At 32.1% G+C, this 13,793-nt stretch overlaps 1 protein-coding gene across 9 annotated transcripts in view; it reads left to right on the top strand.

The window, feature by feature from the left end:
- The window catches only part of LOC117220506 (uncharacterized), a 138,778-nt gene that overhangs the window by 89,492 nt on the left and 35,493 nt on the right, over window positions 1-13,793 (top strand). For all 9 annotated transcript variants that reach the window (XM_076518701.1, XM_076518700.1, XM_076518696.1 and 6 more), the window contains one exon: window positions 3,280-3,355. In XM_076518701.1, coding sequence (XP_076374816.1) covers window positions 3,280-3,355 — 76 coding nt within the window. The remainder of the gene's footprint in view (window positions 1-3,279; window positions 3,356-13,793) is intronic.

Raw genomic sequence — 13,793 nt, forward strand, 5'->3', positions numbered from 1 at the left:
TTGGCAGGGCTGCGGAAAAAATTCGCTGCTGGCGGGATCGTTGAATAGTACTGGACGAACTAACATTTCTTGTAAAACTCGCAAAATTCTGTGTCGAGACATTTTTCAACTGTGTTGCCAAGCTCAACAGAAAATAAGTGTTTCTTTGCGAAAAGTGTACGATATCGTCAAGAATTGTGCGATAATTTGCGTTCCGATAATTTCTTTTATTATTCGTTTCAAAACTACCAATTTATACTAAACGAACTAGATATAAACTACCTTTAGAAAAATACGAAAGGAGGTTTGCATTCGTTATGTTAGGGGAGAATCGAATTATAAGTTGGATATGCTGAGTTGCAGATCAATCATCGAAAACTTTGCGAAGCTCAACAGAGTTAAGAGTCTTAATGCATCATCAAAGATTACGCGATTATTTGCATTTAAACAATTGCTTTTATTAATTATTTAAAAACACTCATTCATGATTAGACTGAAGATTTTTGTGCAAAATAAAAATTGCCTAACAAGGAAATTCAATCAATTCTGGGACATTGCGAATACGTTGAGCACATAGTAAGAGACGAACACCGTTTTTAATCAAAATTGCGATTCATACAGCAGTAATTGGGACATTTCTAGTGATTTTTGTGCCGCAATAATGAGCTCCCTCTTCACTTTAATGCACGAAATACTGAGAGGGCTTAACTTTTTTATTAGAAAATTAAGAAAAGTTTTTTCAAATATTTTTATTATAACAAAGCAGGTATCTAACTAATGAAAAAGCTTTCCTTGCTCCATTTAAAGCAGTATAAATACTGTAAAATGATTTGAACAGTAGTTATTTGACGATCGAGGAAAATGGTCTTATTTTTACCTTTTATGAGAAATGTTTTCCTAAATCCTTAAAAAATATGAGAATGATCGACGATCTTTTCTTTTGCTTCAGTGTGAATACTTTCGCATTGAATCGTAGAAATTTATTGATGGCGAAACATTTATTTTTACGTATTTTAACAGTCGGAAAGTGAACGAACGGATGGTGAGTCGGAAGACGGTGCCGTGTCACATTTGACCCAAGCTGAATTAGTTTACTTTAGACGTTATGAATGGTTTTGTTGTCAGAAATGACCCGACACCGCTGGCGAATTGTTGATCTCATTGGGAAAACATCGCGGTAAAGCGTATACCCGCAGTAATAAGTACATTTCCCCAATAAATAAAAAATGACACGATCACGTAAATTTGGCCGTGTTTACAAATGATAAGTGCGTGAAGAGTTGACTCGGTTTAACGGGATATTTCTGGATGCGTACACCTCAATATTCGACAATTGCGCATCCGCTACCTGGCCTACTTAAAAACTGCGCGGTCTTTCATTTCGGCGATGAACGGCGAGAAGTGTATCCGAGCCAGTAAAGAATATTCGAAACAGCGGAATTGCGTTTAAAAACTTGTCTGTGCCAGCTCGTAGGCGGCGCATCACACCGATTCCTCTTGATTAGGATGCGAAACAATTTTATGTTAACGAGATCATCATGATTCATCGTGAATCCCAGCGTATTATGCAACCTGACAAACAATGGATGCGCAATCACTGTTGCCTCGAAATTTTTGCAATTCCCAAAGCTGGCGTGAAATCTGGCCATTTTCAAATATCATTTATTTTATTCTCGAATTGTGGTTGCTACAGAATTTGCTAGCAACGAATATCGGTTGGAACGTCGAACTTGCTTCTTTCCACGGTTTTTGTAGCACTGCAGCGTTTGGCAGAGCTATACTCGCGTAGTCTGTACACTGTTTTTTATGGACCATGCTATTTGGAAGTGTTCCCGATAGACCAGCCAAAATGTGTGCTGGAGACAGCGAAGAAAATTTTGTTTTGTACGTTGCGACATGTCACAGGAAACATCAATTAGTTCCGTCTTTTGTTTTACTGATCAGACAGAATTATTTGGTATTGCATTAGGTGACGCAGAAAATTCGTTTCGTCACAATCGATAGAGATATTTGACACGTGACGTGGATCAAACAATATTTCACTCATTATAATAAATATTATAAAATTAATTATGAAATTACATAACGAACATCATGGAATTAAAATCATATACATTAAGTTCTCAGGCTTTGTTTTATTAAATTAATTGCTTTTATTTCATCGTGCATTTCGATGAAATAATTATTCAAATGATGAATTAAAAGAATTAATTGTAAAATAACTTTATAATATAATTAATTACAAAAATTAATTAAAAGTAATTTTATTTTGTTGCGTTCCAATTTAGACGTTTATGAACACGTTGATCGCCCATTCAGAGGGCAGAAAAGCTCGATGAAATCAAAGCAATTTATTCAATAAAGTTAAATCAAATGTAGAACATGTACAATTAATCATCTAATGTTATAATTAATTTTTAGAAATCTAGGAAAACTTGCGATATTCGATCTTGTTATATGCACATGGAATAGAACAATATCTCACAGATATATTAACAATATTTTTTGATGTCGTCGTTATCTGCATCATAAGGACGTGAGCTCCATCTTGATATCCTAAACACTTAATTTATCTTCCTGTGGATTCAAGGAACAAATGATGTCAGAAAAAACATTCATCATCGTCAACGTCTTCCTTCTTAGAATTTTTGTTCTTTTCCTCATGAAAGAGACGCTCCTTTCGTTTCGTCTTCCTCTGTTTGCCTTCCAGTTATTCTACGCAAGAAACGTATTTTTCTTTCTGAATCGTTATGTTTCTACACTGTGAGAATGTTCTTGTCTTGTCTCATATTTTGTGTTGTAAAGTTGTTGACATTAGGAGAACATTTTTGTAAAATAAATCGTGTTCTCTTAATTGAAATTGATTCGAATACTAAACTTTAAAACTAATACTTTTAATTAAAATTTATTTGAATATTAAAAGTAACTAACGTTTTTTACTTTATAAGAATATCAAGACAGAATTCATCTTCAACTTCAGAATTCAACTTCACGTCATTTTTATTACAATGTATAATCGAATTAACAAATAAGAATATGCTCAGGTTTTCAAACTACAAGAAAACGTATAATATAACTTAGCAGAATCTAATAGCATTTTTATTTCCCTTTTACATTGCGTAATCCTTTAGTGAACGTAACAAATTCTTCTTTAATCATTCTTCTTTAATTTTTGTAAAACAAAACTATTGTAACATGAGAATAAGAAATTTCATAAAAATCCACGGTCTAATTGTAAGGAGTCTAATTATAATAATTTGGAGGGAATATTTAAAAAATGATCGATTCTTTTTGTTGCAGATTTCTCGAGGTGGTCTAACGGACGTTGAGATGACTCGAGGAAGATCATCACCTCTCGCATTAAGAGTATGCATAGGTAAGAACACATTACGAGTCGGCGTTTATCGATTGATTTGCATAATTCATTGAATCGCAAATGCATAATGTATGTTCGCAAATATCTCGACGGTCGAGGCTGTCGAGTATTACTATAAAAAGCCAATGCAGGAAATGAACTGATAGAGATAAATGCAATATGAAGAGGGTGATAATTAAATTACATTTAACAGTGTTGTTTCTTGTTCATACTACCGATGAAATTGTGCATTTCGGTTTTTATTAGGTGCCAATTCATATTAACCCTTTGCACACTAGTGGTGACTCTGAAATCACTAAAAAGATCAAATTATCACTAAAAATTGTTATATCATGTTACAAAATAATTTTTACATGTTTGTCTATATTTAAGAAACTATTAAAAGGGTAACTGTAGTATAAGTTACAAGACTCGATCTTATATGCACTAACACATGTAAAATGGAAATAATGTAGGTCACAGAAACTGCCTGGGATTTAGAGATAAAATGGCTTCGAGTGCAAACAGTGTAAAATTAGTTACTCAATTAAGAAAATAATTTTAATAAATCGTGCTAGTGCACCGTCAACGTTACTTATCAATTATCTAAAGGATGATATATTCGATAATCCAAAATAGGGAGTTTCTAAGGTCATTCGAAGCAACTTTCTCCTTAGCGAAAGTGCAATCCGCAGCTTTGTTTACGAATTATTAAAGACAAACACTGACCAATGAGGAGCGAGATCAGCTGACGCGAAGCGGCCGAGTCAATCAGCGGAACTGAGCTGCATGCGTTCATTAACTCGGTCGCCTCGCGCCAGCCGAGCTCGTCTCTCATTGGTCACTGTTTTTCGTTAATAGCTCGTAAACGAAGCCGCGGATTGCATTTTCGCTAAAGAAAAAGTTACTTCAAATGACCCCAGGAACCTTCCATTTCCGGACTACGAGACATTTTTGGACACCCTGCATATCATTTATACATATTACTTATCATAGTTACACATATTGTATCTTGTAAATTTTGTATTAAATATGTGTGTTTATAAACATAAAAAGTGATAAAAACTGTACGAAGACAAAATATATTTTGAATTCTGAATATTTGAATTTTAAATATTTGAAATTGGAATCATTGAATTTTGAATATTTGTGTTTTGAATTTTTAGCAATAGTTCCTGATATTGTTTATTTATGCTTTCCTGACAGTTCAGTATAATACGCTATCTGAACCTCAGCGATCTGCTTCTTATAACTCAATATGCATTTTCCATTCACTACTGCAAATCTTATCTGTTGTAATTATACCTAGTGTGAGCGTCTTAAATATCTTTGTATCTTACACACAAAGTGGACCACGTAAATGAAACCGTCTAAGTACCCTGTTAAGTCTGTGTAATACAACGTTGAACGTTTCGCAGAGATGAACAAAATGATAGCAGCAGTTTTCAGGTTTCAACACAAATAGTATACTCTGTCTATAACAACATTTACATGACCGAACACGCATCTTTCACGCTTCAAATAATAAAGTTTAGTGCCTGTTAGTCTGCTGACTAATGTTTATACATTCCGTTTATATCGTGTCCATCGGGAAATAAGGATCTGCTAATAAAATTGAAGTTCGTATGAATATTATCGAACGTTCAATAATTAAGATGTATCTAATTTAGCAGCAGATGGAAAGTCCACGATTACTGTAATTAAAAATAACGAGTCGAAGCTTAGAATTTTCAAGTTTTAATAATGAATATAATTCATTCATGAATGTTATTCAGAATCAGACTGTGAGTGAAAAACACAATTAAGATTAAAATTAACCAGATAAATGAACTAACACATTTTAGGTGAAAAATTGTTTGATATTGAAAAGCAAATAATAAGCAATTTTTGTTTCTTTTTGGCGTTTGTCGCACAATAAATATTAATTGAATTCAATCATGTCGCTTAGAGCGATTGATTGATTTATAGATAAGAAATAAAATTTATTATATCAAATAATTTATTCGGATCTATATAAATAATAATTTTTATCACGTAGTGAAACTTCCAAATAACGAATAATTTTTTATTTAAATAATCATTTAAATGAATGTTTATTTAAACGATGCCCAATTCTTGTTATTTTAGGATTTGTGATCTTACTTCCCTCACAATTAGATCAATTATCGAAGAATCTGTTTGTCGGAACGAAGAAGCTTAGCTTCCTGTTCGCTCAAATCATCGACGTTCTACTGCAAATTAAATTACGAGGAGGAATGTCGCCATAGCTTTCACGTGAATGCCACTGCGCGATACATACAATACATGTGTATGCAAGTATCAGTCTTAAGAGAACATCGAAGTCTCCGTTGCATCCTGTTCCATCGCGATACCGTGCTGCGAAGATTACCAATCGAGGAGAGACCGCACGAACTGTTCAGGCACGAAGTACTGTTAGAATTGCTGCACTGTTCTGGACTGTAACCTAACCGTAACACTTGTCTTGACAATATCAATTTATGGCCGCACTAAACGCAGCACCACTCCACTATGGGGCAAGATGCATCCAAAAGCGGAATTAAGTTCCGTTTCATAAATGTTCTCAAAATTAAAAAAAGTATTATAAAGATAGCTAACCGAACGTTTGGATTACAATGTGGCACAATTCTTTTTTTATTTTTATGAATTATTATCACGACTATACGATGTCGAAGATGCCGGCTTTCGAACTAACTGAAGTATAAAATTGTTTACGATCTCAATCTTTTATGAACGAAGTAATCATTTTTCTTATAAATCGATATTTTACAACGTAGCCGACAGGAAACTGATAAACTTTTGTAGGAAGCATTTTTTATCCGATTAACGAAAGTGCTCGAAAATTTGTGTGCAAAACACCCTGTGCAACCCTAGTATCTCATATTTTTATGTTTCACACTTTGTTTTTTGTTGATATAGGGGAGACCGACGGTGGTTGTAACACGTTAAATATCACAAAATATATGATAGATATTATTACACGGTTCAGATATACAATGTAAAATGACATTTGAAACTCTATCATATTTAGGTAAATACCAAATTTACAATCTGCATAAGGAAGAAAACAACTTTTTACCTAAAAGCTAACTTTCCTTATTGTTTTAAAATTGTGATACAAGTGCTTTCTTAGCAAATATATTCTTCCTTCTTATTATAAATCTTTAATTTTCTACTGAAATTCCGAGAATTGCTTTGCATTAATAAGCATATTATAAATAACAGTTTCTAATTAAAGTTTGAAAGTGCGGTCGGGGACGATTATAACACCGACAGTCGGGATCGATTCTAAGAGATCTCTACGCCTAACATTCACCTTATAATTTAAATAAGTACCTGTATTTATTAGGTTAACTATATATATAATCAATTTGAAATTGATAATAATATAATATATATAATATATATAAATAATACAATTTAATATTATAATCAAGCTTTTAGAATGCCTAATACAAAAATTAGAAAAACTAATAAAGGAATCATGGACATAAAAGCACATGAAGATGGCTGGGAATCTTATAGCAGAAGAAAATTTAATGAAAAATGGGTACAGTATTGTGGCTGTAATGACTGGGCACCTGTGTTACAACGGTCCCGAGATCGGGGTTAGTTGTAACATTTTACCCACTTCTCATATTTTATTAATAACTTGGATACTTCTTGATTCACAACAAAACCATTCTAACCGAATAATCTCAGATAAGTGTAATCAAGTTCTAAAATGAAAGTGTTACAACCGTCATCGGTTACCCCTGGTTCTGATTGTATGCAGTATGCTGCACTTCGAAACACACTTTTATATCGTGTGCTAAAGGGTGTCAACCCGTTGAATAAGCTACCAATAATAATAAGTTTCGGCTCGGAACGATACTCGTTCGAAATTTCCTCGTTTCGCCAAGACTCGGCGTTCAAAATCGTGATATCGAGAACGAAAGTTTCCGGTATTTGTTCAGCCTGCCAGAATCGAAACTGAAAGTTTCTTTCGATCCCTGGTTGCCGGCCAAGTCCGTATTATTATCGGATGATTCGTTACGAACTGGTAACTTTGTAAGGAACTCAAAACGAGAATTCGATCAATTGAGGAATTAGAAAGCGGAATTCTTTCCTGGATATCGTGCACGCGCGGTTCAATGCTCGCTTTAAAATCGTTCGGAAACTGTTTCACGCTTTACGCAATAATACAGGTGAATATCTCATTTGCATATTGTGCTCGATTTAATAGAGTATGCATGTTCGTTACTTTAATTATTCCTATGCAGTTATTCGCTTCTGCATTTAACACTCTCGAAGAATCCGCCGCGGAACTTGCTAATGCGATTCTTATGCAGATTCGTAATAGCCGATTGTTTGAATTACACAACGCATTCCGATACAAAGCGATCTCACGCCAACAGCACATTTGTTTGAATAAAAGTGAGTTGAAGTTTGTGTAAGCTTGGAAAAGCATTCTTGACTCGATTTTATGCATTTATAGCAAATGCTAAATAGGTGAGATTTAAAGCAGTCGGTACATGATAAGAATTTAGGAATATGACATTTCCATTTGATATCTTTTTCTTGCACTTCCGACGAGCAATCTTTATTTTCATGAAGAACCACAGTCTATTAATTGAAATGATTTATTCAGTTAACTGTTGTCAATAATCGTAAAATGACAAACCCGATGTCTGGCAGTTTTGGAATCTAAACATCTAATAATAATAATTTTAGATTGATTTTAGATTGTGTGATCAGTTTGGATGATTTTAAATGTCAAATCATTTACTGAATATTATTTAAAATAAATTATTTATAACTAAACAAATATTAATATATATAAAATAAACTAAGTATATAAACTATTTTATATATAAATTTTATTATTACACATTTTTATTATATTTCATATTTTATACAATTTATTTTATATACAAATATGTAAATATACATATAAACAATCATACGAATATTCGAATACACGAATATACGAATTTGTTGAAAATGTGTTGTTCATCGATCGAAAATGTGAGGCAGAAATTCAATTGTAGGGGAAACACTTACGGAGAAACGCAATTACGAGGCCGAGTGGAAAAATAACTTGCGATCGCGCAGGACCTTCGTGTATTAAAAATATCTGAAGGAAACGCTGTAACAACATCAACGGATTCAATCAGTGTCAATATCGAATTTGCAAAAAGGTATGTCGTTAAAATTGGGTTTGCGAAAAATAGATTTGAATGGCTTTTAACTTTGAATTACGTCGTTCCTAACATTGTAATCATTCTTGTTTGAAAAGATTGTTTGAGAAATTAGAAATTATTCGATTTATATCGATCTCAGTATGTCTGCAGGAACATTTATTATCGAGAGATTAAAATTTTCGTTGCGAAACTTTCAAAATCATATTTCCACTATTTTTTTCATTCCAAGCATTGTTACTAGACTGCGGATTTTATGGATTTATAGCAAACAAGGATAAGTGAAACATGATGTGGTTTGAATCAAACTAAGAATTTAATTAATGTCAACTAAAATTAACAGTTTATTCACCAGAAGCCTAATAATTTGCGTTTCAATGACTGTGTTTCAGTGGTGTGTATAATCGTAGACTTAAAGTAACTTTTCCATTGTTACTGATACCTAAACGAAAACTTAACAAAATATTATGTTTGCATGTTTCTATTTTCTATTATGTCTAACAATAGATATACAAATATGATATTTTCTTAATTGTTTGTTTAAATTTTACTAAATATGTCGAAATATTGTAGAATGCGATAGAATTCTTAATATACAAGCCTCTCTAGAACAAATATCTTTATTGAGATTTTAATTAGTTCTTGTCGTAGTATGCGTATAAATTAGAAAACCTATTTAAATACAATACTACGAAACCAATTTCGTGTCTACAGTAATTACATAATCAGAAATCTGAAGTAATCTCAATTAATTTTAACTAGTAGAATAATCGAATGCTGTTTGTTTGTAACGAGTTGTCATCAGTGATGTTCCAGGTATCAACTGTTTGCGTCAATGCAAATTTGTTACCTCTGTATTCCTGAATGACATGTTCATTTTATTATCATATTAATTACTCCAACGCGTGTTGGTGATCCGACATCTCATTCCTCTGTAATTAGTGAGGTTGTTTTATTGTGAATTGTGAACTTGGTTTAGATGTTAATTAGTGAGTGTGAAAGACGTTTAGAGAGAATATGGCTTGGCTTGAGTTGAGATGCGAGAAGGAGAAGATTGTTGAATGTGAATGGATTATTGATTGTGGTAACTGCAATGTATGTCAATTTCCAATAGTTAAATATTTATAGTTTATTGTTATTTGAGTTACATTATTATAAATCAATACATTATTGTATACATTATTATAAATTATACGTCATTATATACATTATGATAAATTATACATTATTTTATACATTATATATATTATTATAAATTACAATACATTACTATAAAAACAAATACTTTTATACATAATTCATTTGAATATTTTTGCCGTAGTCTAATAATCTTAAAGAGTCAAAATCCTAAAGGCACTAGAATTTGAGAACATTGTTTACAATTAGTCCAATTATTAGACTGCTTTGCGGAGAAGTTGTGCAATGTGTAATTAAAATTGATAAGGGTATTGAATTAGATGAAGGGTGTTACGACATTAATTGCAGAGAATTAAAATTATTGAATGAAGGAATAACTTTCTATTTAGTTTCAACTTCTTGCAATTAATACAGAAAATTTGTATTTTGCATAAGTATCCACCAAAATATCTCGTAATTATAATATATGCTTGAATAAAGAAGTTTCTCATTGAACGATTTTCATGATTTCAGTAACTGTAAAAGAAAAAATTTAACACCTGTCAGATGATTTATTATAATTCTATAATATCGTATAATATTATATAATATTTGTATTCATAATAAAAATTAATAATCAACAAAGTATCTGCCGGTCACAGATCGAGCTGGACTCACATGCCTAGCGGGCGAAAATCAGTGGTTTGAAAAAATTCACTTTTTAAAAGATATTTAATATTTTCAAAACTAACGATAAGATTTTGGTAACGAGTATATGACGAGGATTTTTAGGCCTTAGAAGAGGGATTATTTTAAATGTATAACAACGATCGATAATTAAATAAAAATATTAATAAAAACTGTTAATGCTAATCGCAATAAAAATAAGTTATAATTTATGACTTATAATTCGTATTTATTGATCACGTTCGCGATCATTTCCATCATTTCTCGTGCGCACCGTATTTAGTCTCTACACGCCTTTTTTGCGCAATTTTCACGATGTCGTCTATTGTATGAAAACTTAATTAACTGTAATTAGAGTTCGTGTCTCGTCTCCAACAGGATTGAATTCAAACGCGGAAAATAGTTGACTGATCACGTAACAAACGAATGATTGATTGTATAATTGAACAGCGGACTTTAATGAACGCGTGTGGATAACCGTCGCCGAGATTTTATTGTTGGTCGGATGGTATTGGAATTTGGGGAATCCCAAATGCGAGTGATTTACATATTCCAGGTGTGATTGAATCCCCACGTTCCGGTAATGGAGTAGGAAATCACGGTCCAATTGCTAAATGGCTAAGCAACCGTTGACACTGCTCTAAAGAACGATTAATCCAATCCATTTTCAGCTGTTCTTTTTCTTTAATTTTGATCTGTCACGTTCTGATTTATTTCGGATATTCGTGCGAAAATGCGCAAAAATCAATCACGCGATTCGACAGAATATAAGTAGACTGTAAATTTTATGCACTTATAACAAAAATAAGTCGATGAAATTTTAAGTAATAGATAACCTAATAAAATTTAAGCACATCAATGTATTAATTTCAACTTGTTCTAATTGTTAAACATTACAGCTAGTAAATAATTGTTATTAAAATGATTAAAGAAAACAATTCATTTTCGTTTCATTTTTGTTTCTTACAGTCTTGGACAATTTTTATTTTGCGCAAAGATCCACAGCCTAATAATAATAAATTGTTTAATTTCTAAATCTTTAAATAGGTCTAATATTATAAACAATAAAATTAATTATAATTGATTTTCAATAGAAATTTAAATTACAATAGATTTGTAATAGAAATTTAAATTGTATTAGATTTTCGATAGATATTTAAATTATAACAAATTTTTAATATAAGTTTTTAAATTATAATGTTGTTGCCAAAAAATCAACCAGTTTGACGAAGCAGGATAAATCAGTATGACTTCAAAGTTACAGTAAAATATTAAACGTAGTAAATGAATTCTTCTTAGATTGAATCATTTTAAAATTCAAATATTCAATAAAACTGTGCAAAATTGATTGATATTTTATTTGTTTGGTTTACAATATCATCGTTTATCCGGGTTTTCCCAGCGGTTGATAGGTCGTTTGTTACACACGTGAGAATGTGATAGGTGAGACGCCGTCGCTTACACGAGCGTAAAGTGCGTTTAAAATATTGCATGCGTAATTACAACACTTTAGGTAGTCATTAATCTTTCATTGAAATCCAAAGAGTCTTGAGATACGTACAATAGACACGGTAATTACCGGTTTACAAAGTTTTTGCATTGCAAACGTTTCTTGAGAGAAATAGGAAACTGATGCAACATAGTTACATAGTTATGTCGATCGCGACACTGTGTTTTATACGAAGAATGAAATTGATATAATGCATTTATCACTAGAATTACCAAGGGGTGTCGAAACGATTTGTGTCGCATTTCTAATAATCATTACTCATTTTTTATAAATTTTGTACGAGTTTCTCTAAAATATGTAAATAATTAATTACGTATACCAGTTTTTTTTTCTTGTCCCATTGTTGCGGAATTTTATTTACTAATAAACTAATTACTATTATTATTATTATTATTATTCAGCTTTTTATTTTTGTCTTTTTTAAATTTCTGTTTATTTTTACTTTTATCATTTTCGATCATAAAATAGGAAAATATTTAAAAACGCATAAAATGCTAAGTCTTTTTTTAAATGACTTGTTAATTTAAAAAACAAGTCATTTTGATCCCTCCGGTAGAAATAGGTATACGTCAATCGTCGGTAGTTCTGGTGTTAAAAATTACACTGCATAAATGTAATCTTTAAAAATATCGAAGACATTGTACTTTTAATTTTTTAGTAATGCACCGTATCAATATACTAATGTTATATAAAAGTAATATATTAAACCAGTAGATATTTAATTTAATCAATAAAGTTTATTTAAGTATTAAAAGGTGTGTACAATATTATAGCATCTCGCAACGTATTATATTTCATAACTGCAACATGCATATTTGGTTGCCGATTTTAATCATGATATTAATCAGTTGTTAAAAGTAGCTTGTATTTCAAAATGAAATTATTGGAAATTTTAACCCGATTACAATCTTTTGCTTACAGTCACATATAAAGTACAATTCTTTTTTTTTCTACAGAACGTATTTTTCAAGTTTTCGTTATAGCGTCAGATAAAACAAGTTAAAAACGAAAATTTCTAATTCCTTCGTGTCATTCCAACCGATAGCAAAATTAAAAAAAAGTATTTCAGTCATTTTCTAGTCATCTAAAACAAAATTCAAGTCATTTTTAGTCCAGTTTCAAATGGTGTACGAACACATTTGTAGGTCACTGTAAAGTTTCTGTCATTAATCATATGTACCGCATTAATCGATATTCGAAAACGCATTTTGATCGCTTCACAACATCGAGCCTATCGCTCTTGGGACAGAAGTTTATACAATCGCACGTGTTTTCACGTAACCCGACCACATACGCAGAGATCAGGTACGCATACTTGAATCTTCCGCATAATCCCGAGGCCTGCTTAGCATTCAGAGGCACGAGAGCACACACACACATACACTGATGCATATGCATTTTTGCGTCCGTCGCAACGTGGACTGCGCCGCGAAATATATCATAGAGTCTCATGAATTGCCATGAAACTGCCTGAATAATACTCGGTTAACCGGTTTTTAAATCCATTAAAAGCTTCAGCCACGCTGCCGCGCCGCGCTCTCAGTTTTACCGGGTCGCCTCGTGAAAACCCGCCGTTTGTCGTCGATGCTAATCGATATGCGTTCTTCGTGCGCAACTTTTTCTATTAACAAGTGGTTGTTGATAAATCGCAACTCGATGGAAATTCATTGTTAGACTTCGGATGTTTATGTAAATGAATGCCTCGTTAGAAAATAAATACTCCAAAGGTACCTGTACAGAAATTAATGTCATCATCAGATCGTTACGAAGATGTATTTTCATTTTGCATATTTTGCATATCTTAAAAACATATTCAATAAAATATTGAATATGTTGGTTGCCGCGAACGTGAATATATCGTGCTTATCCGAACCATCTATCTTGTTAAATTAATTTAGCCTATTAGTCGGTACTGCTGTAATAATAACCGGATAGTGTTGGTAGCAGT

Source organism: Megalopta genalis, chromosome 2 (genome assembly GCF_051020955.1).
Source record: "Megalopta genalis isolate 19385.01 chromosome 2, iyMegGena1_principal, whole genome shotgun sequence".
In the NCBI taxonomy this organism is placed as follows: domain Eukaryota; kingdom Metazoa; phylum Arthropoda; class Insecta; order Hymenoptera; family Halictidae; genus Megalopta; species Megalopta genalis.